The 20489-nt window shown below is 53.4% G+C and overlaps 10 protein-coding genes across 10 annotated transcripts; 7 read left to right on the top strand and 3 right to left on the bottom strand.

The window, feature by feature from the left end:
- Positions 1-2954: 2954 nt before the first annotated feature.
- PG985_006523 (uncharacterized protein) lies at positions 2955-3488 on the top strand (the record flags this gene model as incomplete). Its single annotated transcript, XM_066826292.1, has 1 exon — positions 2955-3488. The coding sequence occupies one exon, from the start codon at positions 2955-2957 to the stop codon at positions 3486-3488; it is 534 nt and encodes a 177-aa protein (XP_066685899.1).
- A 188-nt stretch (positions 3489-3676) lies between these two features.
- Positions 3677-4585, top strand: PG985_006522 (uncharacterized protein; the record flags this gene model as incomplete). The annotated part of the gene is made up of 1 exon (XM_066826291.1): positions 3677-4585. One exon carries the CDS (start codon positions 3677-3679, stop codon positions 4583-4585), a length of 909 nt encoding a protein of 302 aa, XP_066685898.1.
- Positions 4586-5012: 427 nt separating this feature from the next.
- Positions 5013-5815, bottom strand: PG985_006521 (uncharacterized protein; the record flags this gene model as incomplete). The annotated part of the gene is made up of 2 exons (XM_066826290.1): positions 5013-5458; positions 5548-5815. 2 exons carry the CDS (start codon positions 5813-5815, stop codon positions 5013-5015), a joined length of 714 nt encoding a protein of 237 aa, XP_066685897.1.
- Positions 5816-7705: 1890 nt separating this feature from the next.
- PG985_006520 (DnaJ domain-containing protein) lies at positions 7706-8602 on the top strand (the record flags this gene model as incomplete). Its single annotated transcript, XM_066826289.1, has 3 exons — positions 7706-7733; positions 7800-7860; positions 7918-8602. The coding sequence occupies 3 exons, from the start codon at positions 7706-7708 to the stop codon at positions 8600-8602; spliced, it is 774 nt and encodes a 257-aa protein (XP_066685896.1).
- A 2406-nt stretch (positions 8603-11008) lies between these two features.
- PG985_006519 (uncharacterized protein) lies at positions 11009-11478 on the top strand (the record flags this gene model as incomplete). The annotated part of the gene is made up of 2 exons (XM_066826288.1): positions 11009-11258; positions 11318-11478. The coding sequence occupies 2 exons, from the start codon at positions 11009-11011 to the stop codon at positions 11476-11478; spliced, it is 411 nt and encodes a 136-aa protein (XP_066685895.1).
- A 150-nt stretch (positions 11479-11628) lies between these two features.
- Positions 11629-12828, bottom strand: PG985_006518 (methyltransferase domain-containing protein; the record flags this gene model as incomplete). Its single annotated transcript, XM_066826287.1, has 3 exons — positions 11629-11788; positions 11851-12509; positions 12667-12828. 3 exons carry the CDS (start codon positions 12826-12828, stop codon positions 11629-11631), a joined length of 981 nt encoding a protein of 326 aa, XP_066685894.1.
- Positions 12829-13862: 1034 nt separating this feature from the next.
- Positions 13863-15033, top strand: PG985_006517 (thioredoxin; the record flags this gene model as incomplete). The annotated part of the gene is made up of 3 exons (XM_066826286.1): positions 13863-13941; positions 14072-14619; positions 14680-15033. The coding sequence occupies 3 exons, from the start codon at positions 13863-13865 to the stop codon at positions 15031-15033; spliced, it is 981 nt and encodes a 326-aa protein (XP_066685893.1).
- Positions 15034-16756: 1723 nt separating this feature from the next.
- PG985_006516 (uncharacterized protein) lies at positions 16757-17713 on the top strand (the record flags this gene model as incomplete). Its single annotated transcript, XM_066826285.1, has 1 exon — positions 16757-17713. One exon carries the CDS (start codon positions 16757-16759, stop codon positions 17711-17713), a length of 957 nt encoding a protein of 318 aa, XP_066685892.1.
- An 836-nt stretch (positions 17714-18549) lies between these two features.
- Positions 18550-19170, top strand: PG985_006515 (uncharacterized protein; the record flags this gene model as incomplete). Its single annotated transcript, XM_066826284.1, has 1 exon — positions 18550-19170. One exon carries the CDS (start codon positions 18550-18552, stop codon positions 19168-19170), a length of 621 nt encoding a protein of 206 aa, XP_066685891.1.
- A 493-nt stretch (positions 19171-19663) lies between these two features.
- PG985_006514 (uncharacterized protein) lies at positions 19664-20139 on the bottom strand (the record flags this gene model as incomplete). The annotated part of the gene is made up of 2 exons (XM_066826283.1): positions 19664-19861; positions 19921-20139. The coding sequence occupies 2 exons, from the start codon at positions 20137-20139 to the stop codon at positions 19664-19666; spliced, it is 417 nt and encodes a 138-aa protein (XP_066685890.1).
- Between the last annotated feature and the right edge of the window lie 350 nt (positions 20140-20489).

Raw genomic sequence — 20489 nt, 5'->3', positions numbered from 1 at the left:
GTTACCTTGTGCACCAACCAAATTTATGTGCACCGAAACGAGGGTTTCCAACGAAGAGCATCCGGCGGCTAAGGATCAAATCCCAAGGACGTCGCTCAATGAACAGTAAACTCTAGCTGGGTTGCGTCTTGTGTTACGTGTGCCTTGAACTCAATGCCCGATAGCTCATGTACCAACTATGTAACTATCATATATTCGAACAGCATATCACAAATCCAACCTCAACTAATGTTTTATTGGTTGCCTTGTTTGAACCTCAGTCGCCGTCTAACTCGCCCATCCTGTTAACCTTAGTGCGATTTTACCTGTTATGCTGGCAATCCCGTACAGCTTTTCTGGTGTGGCGTGGCACGGCTGAGGAAAGTTGGAAGTCAGGGCGACTTGTATAACAGCATAAGCTATCGCACGACTTTATTTACGGAGAGCCCGTCGACTGGGCATAGCACATCAAGCTAGATGAACCGTCTTGCTTTGCTGGCCGCACGGTGAGTATGCTAGTTAGTGTCGATGACAGGATAACCACTCCGGAGACGTGGACAACACAGCATAGCCTCTTTGGGCTTAACAATGCAGCATGTTGCAGTTTCCCCGTGTATGGAACACACAAATCGTGGCACGAGATATATGGATTACTTCCAGTAGGGTTTGGAGGAACATGGAGCAGCTGTGTGTCCTCGCATCACATCCGGGCGGATATAAACTTGATGCCTTGTAGGCCCGAAGAATACGAGACTTCAATCAATGTATATTGCAGTCAGTTAATGACTGACTACCAATAGTTGCCGAATCAAGGCTTACTCATTTGCAACTGATTTCAAACTCGACCAACCGAGCATCAATGAGGGTAATAGCGTGATAGAAACGACCTTGGAATCAATGCCCGTGGACCTGGTTACTTCCCATGGCGGGCGATCCAGACCCAAGCTGGGCTGCCAGGCTGCCAGGCTGCGAGCGGGGAGAACCAAGATCGGCATCGGCGTTAGAAAACGGACCCCGTACCTGCTAGCTGGCCACGTTGACAACTTTTCAGGTAGGATCCAGAGTGGTTTGTTTATACGAGTGCCGTGGGCCCGAAGGAAGAAAGGAAGGCCTGAGTTTTGCGAACCTCCGAAGCGTAGCGTACCTAGCGTGCGGCTTACTTGGATCGGCAAACCCCTCCATTGCGTGGTGACCATCGATGGTCACTTTCAACTTTGTCCCGGTAGCCCAATCGGCTCTTGCAACACAAAGGCCGCTAGCAAGCCAGTAAGCAAGTTGGGCGGTCAGGCTTTTTTCTTTTTTCTTTTTCCCTTTTCACCTGCTAGACTTGTAGATTACTTGGAAGTGCATCGAACTGCTCGATGAGCTGCGTAATTGGTAACAGCTGCAGGGTAGAAGGTTGTTGATGGTGGGGGATGTTTCGCCTTGCCGCCGAGTTATCCTTACCTCAGGTATAGAGAGAACGGACTACATGTACATACTGTATACATGTATATCAACCTAATGGCCAAAGACTGCCGCGCAGGACTCCAGCGAGTGAGTCGGCATCTGTCATAGTGAAGTAAGTACCATACATACATACATGTAGTCGGGCAGTAATACAGCCTGCAGAACCGCATGTGCAAAAGCGAACAGGCGAAGGTAATGGAATAAATGGCCCAAGCTCCCGCTCCCATTGACTGGTCATGAAGTCAAGTGTGTGGCATGTGGGGAGGATTGACAGCTATTTTTTCTTTCCTTCTAGGTCAGGCCGGCCACCGCTAGATGGACCATGACCATGGACCAAGCTGGCACCTGCAGCCCGGGCTTGCTGCTGGAGCTATCCGATTGAGAGAAAGGTATTGGGGTGTCCTGTTTATTTCAAACCTCGGGCTTCTCCCTTCTCCCTTCTCCCTTCTCCCTCCTCCTCCTCTTCTTCCTTCCTACTACCCTTTTCTCTTCACAATAAACCATCTTCCGCAACTTTGTGTGAGTTGTGGGAAGAGGAGGTTTGCCGGAAGAGAGGACGACCAAAAGGAAACCAGACGTGCGGGTACGTCTCTACCTACGATCGGGACGTCATCACGCCCCAACGCCCACAACCAAGATCCGGGTCGGCTGGCCTGCGGACTGGAGTCTGGTCTGGAGAGAGAGTCTGGACCTCCTTCCTCCCTCCCCTGGGCTGAACTGGCATTGATTGAACTGGCAGTCCCAAGTCTGCCATTCAATTGACAGTTGTCAGCCATTCCCCAGGGCGAGAGTTCAGTTTCGATTCGGGTCAATTGCAGGCTAAACTTAGAGCGCTTTGGCGTTTTTAGTGGACAATTGCACCCAAAGATTCCAGGCTGATACATTTCGGCACCCACGCACCACCCTTCAACCGCCCCCTGGTTTTAGCTGGATCTCCCTTTCCCAAATACGGCAAACACGGGTCAGATTGCGAAAGAGTGCACCGGCCAGATCTGCGTATCCGAACCCCAGAAAAAATATCGTCGTCAGCCAGCAACTTTCCCATTCAACAACCCCTTATCCGACACGAAAAACAACTCCATCCAACTCTCTTTGATTCATCCCTCTCCCTTGCAACCAGCAACGAGTCAAGCCACGGCGACTCCAATTGAGCAACAGCCCTGCAGCCTTCAGTGTACGTAATCCTCCCTCTGCTTAGTTTCCTGCACTGCCTACCGCCTACCTCGTCATCCCCCCTATCAAGTTGTCTTACCACTTGGCCAAAACCGAAGAGTTGGCCTCAACTTGGATATTCTGCCCTTTTTACCCATACAATCCCGTGTATCTCTCTCTCTCTCTTTGAGCCATCTCGCGTCTGGTTCGCAGGCTGCTTGCTACCTTGACCCAAACTCACACACTCTCTCCACAAACCCCCACCAGCTTTTGCTAAGACGTGACAGCTAGGCATCCTACCGCACTCGATTATCGACACGTGAATCACACCTTCTTTCCCGAATCTCGCTTTCGACAAGTCTCAACACGACACAATGGCGTCCCGTATCCAGATCCCCCTCGACGTGCTCACGTCGCGTCTGAACATTTCAGATCGCTTCGCCGGCTTCCGCAACACGTCCCTGTCGAGCCGTTTCTCCAACCTTCGTCCGGTTGGCGAGTTCTGCGACTTTAAGCGCCTCTCCAAGCCTGAAAACTTTTCCGAGATGCAAGGGCGTGTCAACTACAACCTGGGTCATTTCTCGAGCAACTATGCCGCCTGCTTCTTCATCCTGAGCATCTACGCTCTGGTGACCAGCCCGCTCTTGCTCTTCGACATTGTCCTGCTTTTCGCCGGCTTGTGGCTCCTTGGCAAAATGAATGGAGAAGACCTCGTCATTGGAACCTTCCGCGCTACATCGTCGCAGTGCTACACCGCTCTGCTGATCACTGTTGCCATTCTCGGTCTCATTGCTCCGACTTTCAGCACCCTGCTCTGGCTGCTTGGTGCCAGCGGCGTCGTCATTATTGGCCACGCTGCTTTTATGGATAAGCCCATCGATGAGGCTTTTTCCGGGGAGGCGGTCTAGGTGGTCGGCCGCGAGCTCCCAAACATGCGCCCCAATGGGGAAGACCATCGAGGCGCGGGCGAGGACGGGAGGCGCCTCAAAATGGGGACCAAGGCTTTTGGTCCCAAGGTGAGAGAGTGGTTCAAGAACTGGACAGTGACGACACGGATACTCAAGGCGCTGGTTTGGCTTTGGGCAATAGACGGTTTATGAGTGATCAACTTGCGTTCACGGGTACGGAACTAGGCCGCGGCGGAAGGTCTCGCGGAGGCCATGCTTATCGCGACTCGGATGATGAAGACGAGGATGGGTCAACCGAAGAAGACTCGGAGGAAGACGAGGAAGACGAGGAGGACGAGGAGTTGGTAGAAGTTGCACTTGCAAAGATACGTAAAGCACAGGCAAAGGGCAAACAAGATGTGAAGCTCAACAAGAGGGAGCTCGCAGCCCTGGAACGAAGACGGAAGCGGGTCGAAGCGGAGGCTGAAAGGGGGGCGAAGCGGAAGCAGAAACCACAGAAAATCGCTGTTCCTCTGTCTCAGTTCGATCCGTCAGCTATGGAGGCTCCGCGCCGGCGCAGTGGCATGTCGGCATCAGAAGACGCGTCCTCATCGGCTCTGGTCAGCTCACGAAGCCGGCCTGGCCCGCCTGTGGGTCTTTTCCCTCCGCCTAACGCTCCGCGTTCACGACATCATTCGTCGACTTCGTCTTTGCAACAGGTGGCATCACGATCGTCATCTGGCCGCAATACCCCCGATCCCTTCAAGTATCAGGTCGCTGGCTCGCGTACGGCGTCCGGCACCACTATTGCAGGCCCCAGGCGGAATATGTCGGGATCCTCGGATCCGTCTCGCCGTGGCGCCCCTTCTTCGTCGAGAAGCCTCCATAGGGCACAAAGCAGCGAAGAGTCTGGCGACAGTACCACCAGCGATGAAACAGGAAATGGCGTGCACATCTCGCGCAATCGAACTCCTCCCGGGGAGATCGTTGTGCTTGAGGGTTCGCCGTCCCCTGAGCCTGGCCCACGTACCAGGAGCAAGGCATCATCCAAGCAATCGCCTGTGAAACGGAAATCAGCCACGGGCAGTAGTGGTGGCAAGAAGCGCAAAGGCAAATAAGCAAATACCGCAGCAATGACAAATTTTCGGGCGCTGAAAAGTTCTTCTTACCTTGTGTTGTTGTAATACCCGCCTCTATAGACTTATTCTTTCTTACTGATGCATTGATTCCTGACCAAGCTACACACGATGCAATCAAGCGATGGGAAGTTGCCTCAATATCTGGTGATACGTCATGCAAAGCAGTGATTGAGACGAAGTCAGGGTATGTTGTGTTTTTGATCATGTCCTTCTTGCTTGTTAAAATCAGTGGTATCTATATCGTGCAACCCATATTCTCAAACCCAACAGAAAGGAGACATCCAGCCGCCGATATCCTTACCAACATCCAAAAACCCAGAGCGCCAGAAGGACTAAAAAAAAAGAGGAAGAGGAAAACGCATACGAACCCTCGCAGCGCCGAATTTTGAAGACTCGCTCCCATCAATTACGCAAACATCTTGGAGAAACCGCTCACCAAACCACCTCCCCAGCCGTCGCCGCCCCAGCCATCGTCTTGGTAAGTCGTCCGCTCCCACCGCATGTCGCCGTCGTAGCCACGGTCAATGTTGACATGCTTGCTGCTGCTGCTGCCACCCATGCCTCCGGCCATGCGAACGGCCTCGCCCATGAGGCCGAAACTGTCGCCCGAAGCAGTCTTAGCAGCAAGGCCGAGCATACGCTCAATGCCCGGTGGGAGCTGCAGGCCGAACCGGGCCAGTAGCGCTGTCAAGGCACCGCCTGTGATCAGCGGCATGATGACCAACATGAAGACCTTCATGGGGTGGCGTTTGGCGTAGTAGACCAGGTCGCGCAAGAGTCGCTTTAGCTTCTTGTACATGCGCTGGACGAAACTGTTGCGGGGTTGGCGCTTGTAGTACGAGGACGAACGGCCTGTGACAGGGAGGTTCCATGTTAGCCAATTGTTGGGTTTCACGACGATTTGGAGGTGAATGAGTGAGAGGAAATGGGTGTATACTTACTACCAAGGCCCCCGAAAAAGCTCTTCGAGCTGCTGTTTCCCAGGCCGAAGAAGGAGCCTCTTGAGCTGCTGGTGTGTCTGTGTGAGGAGGAGCTGCCACCGCCGAGGAGACCCTCGAGGGTGGAGGCCGAGTGCCGATGACGCTCCGGCGAGTGGGAGCGCGACTTCTTGGAGGACCTGGAGGACTTGTGTGATGACGACTTCTTGGGGTGATGCGACGTCTTGCGCGAGACGACGGAGCCGCCGTCCCAACCATCGAAGAAACCCATGATTGTTTTGCGACGCTATATGAATTATGGGTGTATGTATGTGTGTGTATTTTGTTGGAACTGAAGTGTGAAGACGGTTTCGATTCAGGTAACGATTGTCTCAGTCGAAGTGGGCTATGAACAAGCAGAGTGGGCAGTCGGTTGCTCTTGGTTCAACAAGCAAGCCGTGGGTATCGTAGATCTTTTGTGTCTCCTGGGGATGGGGTTTCTTCTGAGGTATGTTGTGTGTGCGATATGTATGTATGCGGACTATCGGGCGGGCCTTGTGTCTGAGGCCTGCAGCAAGCAGTCTGTCTGTCGTACAGGGAAAAAGTCTGGCACGGCCAACCAACCTACTCTGCAACTAACAGGAAACCCGTCTCTTTCTCGTCTTCGCTGTCCTGACTATGAGCTATCCCAAGTCCAGAAGAGTCTTTAGGCAAGCTCCCAAGTGGAGCAGGGGACGCGATGCGGCCGGCTAATGTATGTGCTGCGTGACCAGTGCAGGCAAGGCGCCGAACAGCCCAGATCTCGCGATGGGACAGCGATTGCGAAAAGTCCACTTTGGGCACAATCGACGTTGCCGTATCCAGTGGTCCGCAGTAGCTTTAACCAGAATCTGGAGATGGAAACAGGGTTACTGCCACTGTGACTGTAAAGGAGACGGTACAGGGAGGCAGCGGAGAGCAGTGAGCCTGAGCGAAAGGACAGCAATACGATCCGAGCTCTCTGTATCTGGACTCTCGATGCGAGTGATGGGGATGGCAATGGGGGCCTGGGGGCCTCGATTATGGGTATGGGCCGTGCTGGTGCTGCTGGTGCTGCTGGTGCTGCTTCAATCAGTCTCCATATAATCGAAGATATAATCGTGCTGTACGTAAGTGTATGTACTATAAGAGTGGAATTGGCCAAATCGACACAACACAAAAACGAAAGCCAGAAAAATGATGTTCAATTGGTGATCTGACTATGGATACGATATCTGCGGGCGGCGAACGAGAGGGGACGGGATTGGACAAACAGCGCAGGGCCGGCCGTTGGTGCATGGCAGAGTTGCAGAAAACTCCCCCTTCCTGCGGCTCCAAAAAAGATGGCTATCGCCCATCCATCGCCCTTGAATGCCTGCCGGCCCCTCTCTCACCGACAATTCGAGTGGCTGGTCGTCCTTGCCCATGGGCACGCCTGGACGCGGGCGTGGGCGGGATCGTCAGAGTCGAGACGGGCTATTTTTTCGAACTGGGCTTAGCTGTTCTCGGTGTGAGGCACATGATTAAGCGTCTTGGCCAACTTGCTTGCTGCTTTGCGTTGCTTTCTGCCCGGTTCAGCCCTTTTCCTCCTCCCCATATTTGCTTTCCCCCCATTCTCTGATTCTCCTCCTCCGTATGGGTATTCCTTGGCACTCACGCAATACCCGAGAGAGGAGTTGAGGAGCCTATGAGATATTCTTGGAGGTTAGCAGGAGGAAATCGGACATTTGTAAGAGAGCATGGGCCTTGTTGGAGCGCTAGCTTCGATGCATGTGTCAAATCGGTTGAAACATTGACTGGCTCACTGGCCTGCCTCCCTGCCGACTCGGATGGGGAAGATGCACAATTATCCCACAAATATGTCTTATGCCAGCAATGCTCGCGAATAATGTACTATGCATATTCACATTTCCCATCCGGATTGGTGTGGCTGCTGGCTGACTCTTTCCGTTCAAGCCACCGTGGCTAGTTTGCGATTATGACGTCCTCATTTGGCCTCCCATCCCGCTTCGAAGGTGACGTTAAGCCTGGCACGGCCTTTGACTTCTGAATGATGCATTCGAGATCATTTACATCTTTTATCGCACCTACAGTTCTCGCCTAACCTAGATATTGCTTTACTGTCCCTCCCGAATCTACAGCAGTGAACTGCCGGGTTGCCAAGATGAGTGCCGGCGCTCCTCCTAACTACTGTAAGTGGCTGGCTGCCCAAGACTATGACACCCCCACAGCTCACTGACTGACAACGGAACATGCAGACAAGATCCTTGAGGTATCCGAAACAGCAAACACCCAACAAGTCCGAGATGCATACAAGAAGTAAGCTGCACCTCTTGGCCGCCCACCACATCACGATACTAATCTACGTGCTACTAGGGCTGCCTTGAGAACCCACCCTGACCGGGTCCCCGCCGAATCGCCAGAGCGCGCACAGCGCACCCGCAAGTTCCAGCTGGTCAACGACGCCTACTATACCCTCTCCGATCCCACCCGCAGACGCGAGTATGATGCGCAGCGGCGCATGTACGGCTTCTCCTCTGGAGGCGGCGGCGGGCGCGCTAACGGCGCCCCCCAGGGCGACTCCAAGTACGCCGACCCGTTCGAGGACGAGTTCGACGAGGAGATCCCCACCTCGGCCGGGTCAGGCGCTGGGGCCGCGGCTGGCGGGTTCCCCTTCAGCTGGGCGTGGGACTACTTCATGGGCGGCCAACAGAACGCGCAGAACACGCAGGAGTCGCGCCAGCGGACCGAGAACGAGCAGTTCGGCGACGTGTTTGAGGAGATGCTGCGCGAGGAGGGCATGGCCGAGCAGAACGGCGCCGCCAAGGGGGGCAAGCTCTGGAGCATGGCGGGCGGCGTCAGCGGCGGCGTGCTGGGCTTCATCCTCGCCAACTTCCCGGGGCTCATGGCGGGCGCCGTCGCGGGCAACCGTCTGGGCGCCGTGAGGGATGCCAAGGGCAAGAGCGTCTACGCCGTCTTCCAGGACCTGCCTCAGGGGGATCGCGCACAGCTGCTCGCGCAGTTGGCGGCCAAGGTGTTCAGCCACACGGTGGGGGTCTAGGTTGAAAATGCGAAGAGCAGCAGCATCTACATACAGCACCCAATGCGTGCACTGGTGGCTGCATAAAGGAGGGTCCCCCTACCTTGTTGCGTCCGACCTCTTGCCTGAAGGAGCAACTTGTCAGGAGAGCAGGACCCCACCTGCCAGCGGCGGGTGATTCATAGACACGATGACTACATATGCGTTGTGGTCAGCAATGGACGAATGATACGAAATGAACTGGATCAAGAAACGGGATTTGTTTTTGGTTGTTTGACTGGGCAAATGGTAGGCAGTCGTAGGGGCTGTTCGCGAGGAGTTATGGGGGTTTGGTTATGGGAATACGCATTAGGTAGATACATAGTCCTGTGAGCAAAACAGGGCCATTTACTATAAGCTCCCTCGGCCTGCTGTCTACTCAGACAGTCGTTCCCCATGTGGTGGTGGTCACGTATGCAACCCAGTATACAGTCTGGACCGGCTGAGATGCTGCTGGATCGTGATTACCTACTTGTCGCTAGCGTCCGTTGAAGTTGGAATTGGCAGAGAGGCCAATACTTCTCATGGAAGCATGCCAAGATCGAACCTACATATACCCCTGTTGGTGAGTAATCCCTCTATTCTCAGTGGCGTGACTGCTTGAAGATGAATCTCTGTTTGGTTACTGGTTCAGGTCGGGCATGTTTGCATTGATGCTAGTGCTGTAACGGCGTTATCCGGCTGCACTCCATGCCCCCTGCCCCCCTTACAGCACAGCACACACTCACCTAGGTATATCAGTAGGCTCAATCCGGACTTTGGTACGCTACGCTTTTGGGTCTTTCAATAAAACCAATGCACCCTGTATGACTATTACATACCTTGTAACATGCAAGGTGTAGGTATGTATGCATGTTTGTATGTGCTGTTCGCTCGTTCGCAGCTGGTGGAAATGATTGGCCGTGAGTGCCGTGAGTAGACCGAAGACCGACCGCCTGAGAAGGGGCCTTACCTTACATAGGTATACTACGTACATTACTGTTTGTTGTATGCAATGCAGGTCCATGGCTGACCCTTTCCAAAACCAGCATCTCTCGAAAGCCAATCGGAAAATTGCAATCGGGGCAGTATACGCGCGTACAGGAGGGTGAAAACTCTGACGCTTCGAGGGAATAAAACGGTCTTGGCTGGATTTTCTTCTTTTGACGCTGGTTCACACACAGGAGACGTCCGCTGCAATCCGTCTGGCTCGGGCATGGTTCGATATGACAGCCTGCTATACTAAGACCAAAAAGTGGATTCAGAAGCATTAGGTATACGGAGGTCTAGGTACTAAACAAAAGGGCCCAATAGGTGGGACGATTGCAGCTCGTTTTCGTTCAATGACACGTAAGAAGAAGAGAGAGAGAGAGAGAGAGAGAGAGAGCGAGATAGAAAAACTTTGAACCCTGAAGTGCTTGCAGGAGGCCGACATATCATGCGCCTTGGTCAGTTGTCCTCTCGAGGCTTGATACAGGGGAGCGTAAGGTTGACTGACACTGAACCCAATGCACTGCTTCACCCCACTACATAACGTCTTTGCTGCCAACGTTGGGCTACGAAAATCCCTGAAAGGTGACAAATTTGGCATCTGTTCCAGCATGAATTGAAGAATCCGAGAATTACAAGTTAGGGGGGATATATTGGCCCGTGATCGTTGAAAATGAACATGAATGTAATCGGATACATTTCCATGTAGTTAGGTATTTTCTTTAGTCCATGTCGGAAACACAAATCCCTGCAGGACGATCTTTAAGCCACATCCTCCTATCAACAACCTCGCATGAAATACGGGCTCCTTTCACGAATTTCCATGTTCACCTGGCCTCTCATCGACGAGATGCTCCAGCCATCGGTCTGTCTCGAGGATATTCTCGCCAGGTGACTGTCAAGACGCCCCGCGAATGCATGTGCTGTATAATCAGACGGCAGCAGGTGTAAATTGGCTCAAGCCACCCGCGCAACTAGCAAAAGGCTTTTCAATGCTTTCTTCTCGAAGGCTTCCCCATGGGCTGTTGTTGTCACCTTGAAGAAGTTCCATGGCCTGCAGCTTCAAAAACCATGTATCGCCCGTAATCAACTGACAGTGCCGCCTAGGATACGGTCATGCGGTATTCGGTGCTTGCCAGTTTCTTGAAGCACTCGAAGCTCTTGGGGGCGTTCAATATCGGTGCCGAAGAGTATCTCTGCTTCAACGACTCTCGGGGACTGTGGTCAATGTGCTGGATGTACGGATATATAAAGATATAGCGATCTCTTCATCGTGAGAAATTCGAAATCACAGCTCACAGCTCACAATAGCATCTCTTCCTCAGCTCCTAACAAGCCTTCTTGAACTCATATCTCCCGAGAACTAGAACAGTCCCACCTGTCTGCCCCATTTGATAGAATCGACCGCAGCCCTCCAAAATGTATCACTATATCGTCGCCGTTGCCGTCACTGCTTCCAGCATCCCCTACGCCGCCGCTCAGATCTCGACCCAGTTCCAGGCGCCGTCCATCGCCTTCTCCGGCACCAGCGACTGCTCGAACGCGGGGACTGCCAGCAACATGGTCGCGGGGGTGTGCACTGCCATCCCCGCCGACTTGTTGACCGGCTCGCCGAGCCAGACCATGAACGTCACTTATCCGATTGACAATGTCGACTTGAACTGCCCTCGTACGTCTATGTATCCTGTACTATACTGTGGACGATGGCTGACTTTGGTGACTCCCTAGTGACCTTCTACGCCGACGGGCTTTGCGCCGAGGTCGCCGACAGGATGCCTTACGCAGGAGCCGATGAGTGCGTCAGCGTGGGCGCCTATGGCTCCGTCATGGCCAAGTGCTCCAACATCCTCACCGGGGCGACTTACACTGCCCCTGCCAACTCCAGCTAAGCTGTGGGTTTCGGCTTATGCGAGGCACCCAAATTCATGTGCGAGGGGTACATGGACAATTGGCTAATTTCTGAGTTATACTTGATTTGTTTGGAATTGGATGCTGTCTATTTGGTCTTTGGTAATCAATACGGGGGGTTGATGGGTTCTTCAAGGCTTTTCAAACGCTATACAGGCATATCTAAATGATCCGTTCGCGTAACCGCGTCTCATCGCCCTGAAAGCTTGCAAAAATGCCAGGCCATCTCGCCCTTGGGAGATGGCAAAGGCCCAAAGTGATGGTGACGAGACCAATGACCAGGAAATGTCCCTAGATTTTTGATTCGGTTAGTAACTCCAAGGGGGAAATAACAGAGGGGTCTGGAAACTTACCAAGTCTTGGACACATCGGCAGAGATATCCATGGGCCCCTTCAACACCTTGAAGCCGGCCTTGGTCGCCATCTCCACGTACTGGTCCGCCGTGCAGAGGGGAGGCAGCAGCATGCCGTCCTCGATGGCCTTGATGTCGGCCTCCTCCTGCGCGGGCGTCAGGTCCTTGGCCTTGAACCAGTCCGCGATGACGAGGCGGGACTTGCCGCCGCCGCCGCCCTCGAGAAGCTCGAACGCGGACGAGAAGAAGAGCGGCTTGTTCGGGAAGTGCGACAGCGCCTCGGAGATCCAGACGCCGTCAAAGGACGCAGGTGGCTGCTGCTTCTTGAAGTAGTCGAGCATCTTCTCGGCGTCGAGCTCGATGAAGCGCACGCTGGACTTGCCCGAGGGGTACTTGATCATGCCTTGGCTGTCGGCGGCGGCCGGGGTAGGAGTGGCGGCCTTGTTGGCATCATTGCCAGCACCAGCAGCGTCGACCTCGGCCAGGGTCAAGCGCTGCGCGATCTCGACCTGCTTCCCGCTGATAGTGACACCCGTCACCTGGCAATCGTGCTCCTTGGCCAGGAAGCGCGAGGTGCCGCCAATGCCGCAGCCGACATCGAGGACGCGGCTGGATTTGGGCAGGGCCGAGAGCTCGAGGAGCAGGTTGATCAGGTTGACCTGTGCCTCCTCCTTGGTCTCATTGCCCGACTTCCAGTAGCCGTGATGGATATGCTGTCCCCTGCAAGGCGGCGTCGGGTTTTAGTCAATTGTCCGCAAAGAAGGCCACGACCTATCAGGTTGCTTACCAGAGTGAGTAGTAGTAGTCCGAGGCGACGTTGTAGTGAAGCTTGATCCGGTCCTTCAGCGAATCAAAGGTGCCGTGGTTTTCATGACTGGGAATCTCATGTTCGTCGCCCGGGTGAAGAGGGCCTGTAGGTTCTCTGACGATTATTGCAGGAACACCCTGCGGCTGTGACTGTGCCTCTTGCGATGCCATGATCCTCAATGTCTAGGTACACCTCACTACGAGTCTTTGCTGTTCGTGTTGAGTATTATCACGGGAGAATGGGTATGCAAGTTGGGGGTTTGGGTGCTTGAAGTCGACACAGAGCAAGTTGGTAAACAGACTCATGTTCCACGTTCCTGCAGTCCGTGAATAATGGATCCCTGTTTCAAGTCGCCAGGTACCCGAAGCAGGGCAGAAAATATACGTACTTGCCTAGTCTATTGCACATGGAGTATCGTTCAGGAGCCTAATGGTCCCCTACGATGACGACATGATGGGCTTGGTTCCAACCAGATGGGGCAGTAGTCTGAGCCAGAGAGCCCTGATACGTTTCATGGAGCGACGTAGGACTGGATTGGTTGCTTCAGTCTCGTAGCATATCACCAACCTTTCATGTAAGGTAAATGCTTGATGGGTCTTTGGATAACCTGGTTGAAGCTAGAAACGTATACATCAAATGTGCACTTAGCTATGATATTAGAAGCACCCACGATCTGTCCAAAGGAGATCTCATCACCCAGAGATAGCGCTCCTGTTCGTGTAGACACTTATGCTCAATGTTACGGCACATCGCATTATGATGCGGGTGTCATATCAGGGGCCCCACCACGCTTTGTGCAAGCTCCTCTTGCTTGGGATACCTGGGACAATTGAATGACAATGTCTACGTACTTATTCAGTATGTTAGGTAGATATTTATTAGATATTGAATCGAATAACCGGCATGGATGTTTTCTTCAAATAGACGGAAGCAATCATGCGCGGGGTTGGCTTCCTGATTACATAATTTGAGACCCTTCCCGGCCCATTCCTGGTTACGTTAGTAGCTGGAAATGGGGCAGGGATGGCCACGATTTGATTGATAGCATTTGAAGTACTGTTGCCTTCTACGTAATTCAGCGTGCGTGCGTAGCTCAACTTTCAGCCTGGCTCTTTCAAACCAAACACTTTCACCGCATCCGACTGCCTTCCGGCCTACCTAAACCCAACCCGTTTTGGAAGACGCTGCTCACCCTGCGCCCACGATGTCGAAAACGGTCGAGATCACCTCTTCGGAGCAGTTCAGCGACATTCTCAGCAAGTCGCGCATCGTTGTCGCCGACTGTAGGTTGACCCCCCTCTACCCCGCCATCCCCTTCCTCTCGGCGACCGTGACGTGATGCGCCGCGCCCACGTTACCCCCGAAAGCCCGTCTGCTATGGACATCAGCTCACCCTTCTGTCACGGCTTCTAGTCTATGCGACTTGGTGTGGACCTTGCAAGCAGATCGCGCCATTCTACGAGCAGCTATCCATGTCCCTATCGAGACCCAACATTGCCACATTCGTCAAGGTCAACACCGAGGGAGACAAGTCCAAGGATGTCGCCCAGGCTTACGCTGTCACGTCTATGCCCACCTTCGTTCTGTTTCGCGATGGCAAGATTGTCGAGAAGGTGAAGGGCGCCGACCCCCAAAAGCTGAAGTCTCTCATTGAGAAGCTTAGCAACGACATTGAGACGGCTGGCGAGGGAAGCAGCAGTGGTGGAGGTGGCATGACTTGGCTGGGCGCCGACCTTCCCCGAGGCTACTCGGACATCTCAGATGTCATCGATGTCAAGGGTCTTGAGCTGCTGAACGCCGACGACACCGAATTCTCGGTCCGAACCCTGTTCAACCGGCCGAAGCCCTCGAGCCTGGACAAGGGTGACTCGGAGCAGAAAGACTGGGTGGAGAGTGACACAGACGAGCAGCTTTTGCTCTTCATGCCCTTCAACTCGACCGTCAAACTGCACACGTTACAGGTACGATGGCGTCTTTGGATCTACGTGATAAACTAAATACTGACCTTCGGCGTCCCACAGATCACGTCCCTACCTCCCAAAGCCGGAGACGACGATGATGAGGACGAGATACCCATGAGACCCAAGACGATCAAGCTGTTCACCAACCGGCCGCACAATTTGGGCTTTGACGAAGCGGAGGACATCCAGCCCACTCAAGAGATTGAGATTGGCGAGAACGATTGGAATGCCAACGGAACTGCCAATGTTGGTCTTCGATTTGTGCGCTTCCAGAACATCTCCAGTGTCATTCTCTTCGTCGTAAATGGCGATGGCGACAGCGAGAAGGTCCGGTTGGACCGAGTTAGGCTGATTGGAGAGTCTGGCGAGAAGCGTGACCTTGGGAAGCTGGAGAAGATTGGCGATGGCGAATAGAGAGCCTCTCGGACAGCACAAGCAAATCTGCGATGATGTTCCAGCGAGTACAAAGGAGGAAGTTTCACACGGCATGTGCGAGTGGTCCAATACGACTCAAGCAGCATTGAACCAGCATTACGTCCTACTACGAATATAGACAAGACCCGTCATGTTAATGGACGTTGCGGTCATGGTACATCTAACATCGAGTAATCACGATTATGATAGACGCATACAGCAATTGGCAAAGTACCATAACGCGGCTGCCCATTACGCAATTAGACGGAACGTCGGTTTCTAACGTGATTCCAACGCGTTCATGTCATTACATATGAGCGTGGGTGGAAGTCTGTCCGGCATTCTCGTGCAATCCTGGGCGTTGGGAAGTGCCCAAGTTTGACAATGATAATTTGAACGCCGATCTGCAATTATGATTTCTCTGTGACATCGGACTGACGCTACGAAAAGGCATCCATGGTTACTCCGGTTAGGGAATAGGGATTCGAGCAACACGGGGATGTGTTTGAGTCCTGTCGCCGCACAAAGAAGAAAAGGAAAAGAGAAGAAGAGTCGCACAAAGTTTTGCGGCGTTTATAAACTGCCAGGCAGTGGAGCATGGGCAATCGGGGTTCGGCGCGGCATTAGCTCCGGGCATTAGTTACAGGCTACAGGCTGGCCTACAGGCTGGCTGGCGGGCAGCTGGCCAGCACCCCCACCGATTTGGGGTCTTTGGACCCCGCCAGCCCGCCGTAGTCAACTCTATTGATTCAGCTTTCTTACTGCAGAGCAGCCCCATTCTATTGCTGACTTCGATGATATTCTGATTATGGGTTTGGGAAGATACTGACATAATGCAGGACGTTGTCATAATGCGCTGCAACCATCCAAACCGCATTGTAAGCCAGCTAGGCCATGTTTTTGCGTCGTGTCACCAGGTCTCTCTTGCAACGTCACAGAGGGCTGTGAGGAGAACAAGATATGTAATGCTCAACTAAGAACTTATATATCATGTACGCGTGATACGAGAGGAGCAGTCAGACGCCACTTGCAGTAGCCAAGCAAACTGCCCGAAAGGTAGAGGTCGTCTGCTACGACACTACCTACTTGCCAACTTGCTCAAGCTACCACGGCCGAGCAGGGGTGCCCCAAGTGGCCCAAGTCCCCCAACCTATCCGATATCAACATCGATTGATAGCGGTCCCAAGGATGGGGCATTAATGCACCAGTTACGGAGCAATGCTTCCAAATATAGCCTCCACCCTCTCGGTCGGTACCCTGTGGTTCGCTTGGATCCTTGTGCCCATGCGACCCCCATGCCCACAGCCAACCGTCAAGCCGGACTTGAAGTGCCAGGCCAGGCCTGAACACTTTCCTCTTCCAGCTGCCACTTCGCCGGCACGTCAGCACTGTGGCCAGCGCCGGTGCAACGACGGCTCGCCCTTTGTCCATTTGCGGAAGTTGGCCCAGAGTGTGGTCATCTTCGCGATGCATGCTTAGTCGATTCTCGCCGCGACTCTGTTCGTAGGTAGCTAGCTAGGCTGAGTCGTCCCACTCGTCATTCCCCGCCGGCCTATGACCGTCCATGATGATGGTGCCCCCAACTCTGTTTGGATGTGCCCGGCTGTCGCGTGGCTCGCAGCCACATCCCACTAGGTTGGGGGCATGAGGTCTTTTAAGTATCACCTTCCGGCCCCGATAGATGCCCGTCTCACGCCTTTTGCTCTTGTGTTCTCGCTTCTGCATGTTTCACCCGTACCAACACGCCGCCGTCCCTGGATCGATTCGCGATATGGATATGCCGACTGAGCAGACGTTCTTCCAGTTTTCCAAACTGCCCTTCGAGCTGAGAGACCTGATATGGAGCTACGCGCTTCCCGAGCCGCGGGTCTATGAGGTCCTGGACTCGCCATCTTCGGCGCATCATCACAACATCCCGTCCAGTAGACTGATGTTCGCCGATATCCGTAACGAGCCGCCTCCAACTCTCGGACGGGTGTGTCAAGACGCCCGGCGGGCTGTTTCTCATCGGTATAAGCCGCTCGTCTTTTCCGGGACGGTCAAACACGTCGACCTCTCACGAGACATCATTCTGTTGGATTCGTACCTGCAGGTCAAGAGGCTGCTCAAGGCCATGCGACTGCTCAGTCAGATCGACACCGTGCGGAGGCATGCTACCAAGATAGCGCTGGGCACATCGTGGGGTCTCTATACCGGCTTGCATCTTCGACTATTTCACAAGTCTGTCCGGACGCAGCAGAATCTGGCCAGGTTCCTCCAACATATATCCAAATTCCGTCAAATGAAGGACATCATCCTTGTTGTCTATCAGCGGTCAGCGTTCAATCTAAACCGACGGAGGCCTGACCGCCCGAGATTACCATGGCAACATTACGACCTCTACGAATCCTACCATTATAACTACAATGTGAACTACAATGTCGATAACTACTTTGTACGGCGACCTTGTCACAGCAGGCTTGTCAGATATGATCCCGGGATAGCCAAGGCGGACAGGATACACCTATCCGTACCCCAACACAAGCAGTACTCGTACGGCCCACTGCCACTTAGCCATCAGGTGCATGAGCTCAAGACAACGTTTGAGCAGTGGATGGGGAAGGTCGTTGAGGCGGGAAGTCTTGGGAATGCCGAGCCTCCACGGCTAGAGACGGCGACCTTAACCTGGATATACAAATGAATATCATGGGGGCCTCCTTGACCTCCTTGACCTCCTTGACCTCCTTGGCCTCCTTAAGCGCTACCCTTGTTTTCGCCAGACCAGTTCGTACCTCCGCAGAACGAGCAGCAACATGAATCCTGATCGAAGCTGGAACCTGACTGGCTGGCCTCAAAGGCAAGGAAGGGGGTTGAAACTATATGTGCCATCGCTAGCATATCAATAATCTTTAGCTACACCAATGCACAACACTACAACCATCAAATTACAGACACTCTACTCATGGGTGATAAATAAACACTCGCACACCTGCGCGACCGTAGAAAACTATTGAAAACTACAATTCATCTTAATTGTTAATCCTCGTTTGGCTCCCATGCGTCCAATCACTCTCGACAAACACATACAAACTGCGCTGTATGCTCAACCTTCTCGAGACCCCCACTCAAAGGAAGGCAGGCGCCTCGTGTAATGTCTTCAAAAGGTCGGTCCGCTTATTGAATCAGTCCACTCTGAATATACCACTATGAATAGGCAGCTGGACATAGTCTTCACTTTCCATGGATTTTTGCCATTTACTCAGCTGAGTAACCCGGCTGTGATAGTCACATTAGCAACCAAAAGTTCTTCTCGACCACGGTACGGCAGAGGCTTCTGTCCTGGGAGGCGGGCAAAACCAAACCTAAACCTATCTGCTCTCACTGACTTTTGTTTAAAATTTTTCCCTTTCTCATGATCAAGTACTACTTATTGGGAAATGACGGCTGTTGTCGTTGGCCAATTTTGGTAACCAAGGCAGCTTGTTATACAACCGACGGGATTTTTGGACACTCTTTGAACCCCTGAAGAAGGCAAAGATGGCTATCTACTTCACAGAGAAGAGAATAACAGAATTTGATCTCGGCGACGATGTAGCAATGGCAAAAATGCCTAAGCGGCGGCGAGCTGCTCCCGTGCCGGTGGCTGTGGACTGGACCTGCTTCGCCACCGAGATAGACACCGAGAACACGATGAGTGTCCTGTACGCCACCTACTCCAGAATCGACAAGCTCATGATCGTCATCCCCAAGATATTACCATCGCCACCAATTGACCCTCCTGCAGGTGTTGAGGGAGAGGGAGAGGAGGAGGTGAAGCCGCACTTTCTTTTCACCCCAGCACCATCGTCGCAGAATCTGGTCTACAACCATCGCCGCGTCCACTGGTCCGTCGTCAAAGACCACATCCACCACACCCTCCGGGACCACGAGGGGTTCTGGTCGAGCCTGCACACGACGCTCCGGATGACGGGCAGCCGCCGCTGCTACCACCAAGACGACGGAGGGGTGTGCCACAGGAAGAGGAGCCGCGGCAGCGGCGGTACATGTGGCATGCCGATTGTCTGCATCATGGAGGTCGAACACGTCGGAGGCGACATGCCGGACACGATGCCGGCGCCGGTGCCGGAGCTGACGTGGTGCGAGCAGAGAAGGCTGTAGATCGGAGGCACTCCGCCTCCTGTTGCAGCAGTGTCGGAGGGGGATGACGATCTACCTGGCTTGGTGGACTCTGCATTGGTTGACCCCGAACTGCTTGCTTACTTTGATTTCGGGCCAACACCGACGAGCCAGCAGCAGACCCAGACGAGCGCTGGCTTCTATCTTCCCGATGTGCATTGTGGCAAGACGACCATGTGGGATGACAAATGATCAAGGAGGATAGAACGAAAATGGGAGTGGTGGACTTGCCCTTAATCCAGTAATTGCAGCTAATTGAACGAACCAGCTCGGTTCGCTAACATACACTTAGCCGTTGAATATTGACGCGACCCAAAGCCGAACAAACACCATGTCCATAATTTCCCAACTCTCGTCCACCAGGGTTCTGAACTCTCGATATGAAACTTGATTGTGCTCGTCGGAACATGACTTCCTACTTTCCTTCGAGGAGTCGACAGCCGTTGAGGCGGAAATGCCTGTTGCATCCCGTGGCTCACAGCTTCTCGACAACCGCTGCGGTCCCGGTGAAGAAGACCTTTTCATAGGGCCCATGGCAGAAAACATTGTGGCGTAGGCGGATGACGGCATTGCCTCCTCGTGCTTGCGTCTCAACGGTTATGCGGGCCAATGCGTCGTTGTTGCAGGAGTACATCTGATTGCCCCTTTCTTTATTAGTCCTCTCCTCTGAAGTCTTGAAGTCAAGTGACAAGTCGAAACAGCACAAGCAGACATGAAGGCATCATCACGCACCTTTTTAAACACAGTGGAATCTCTGGGGAATGGTCCACTTGAGCCTGTATATGAGTAGCCATAGACGGCGCCGATGGTTCGGACGATTTTGTACCCCGGCAACTCCGACAAGGTAGTGGTCATGGCATTGTTGGTCTCGGGCAATACGCGGAATTGAGGCTGGGGTGCCTCGATTTTGACGGGGGTGGGCTCACTGTCGTTTTTCTTCGAGGGCGACATGATGCTCGTCTTAGTCTAGGTATGGACGGATAATGACACAAATATTTAGGATGAGTGGCTTTGGTAGGTACCTGGGCGAGAAAGATACAGTGTTAGATGGGTAGGTAGTATGTGAAGTGGTGCAGTTTTGATATAGCCCTGGGCGAACTGGTCCTGAAGTCGCGCTTGCCATACACGATCATCGGTCCGCGCCTGCCAGCTGCAGAGAGCCACGTCGGATGATCATGCCGTTTTGAAGGTAAACTGCCATTACCTCCTGTAGCCGAAACATCCCGCTTCGAAGACTGGCATTGATGACTGCAGGAGAGTGACATACGCACCTTCCTCTGACGACGTGCGGTTCAGGTCAA

Source organism: Apiospora marii (genome assembly GCF_038362585.1).
Source record: "Apiospora marii strain CBS 49790 chromosome Unknown utg000004l_segment0_segment0, whole genome shotgun sequence".
Classification (NCBI taxonomy): Eukaryota; Fungi; Ascomycota; class Sordariomycetes; order Amphisphaeriales; family Apiosporaceae; genus Apiospora; species Apiospora marii.
The sequence above is the reverse complement of the archived record's forward strand: the minus strand, read 5'-3'. Positions and strand labels throughout refer to the sequence as shown.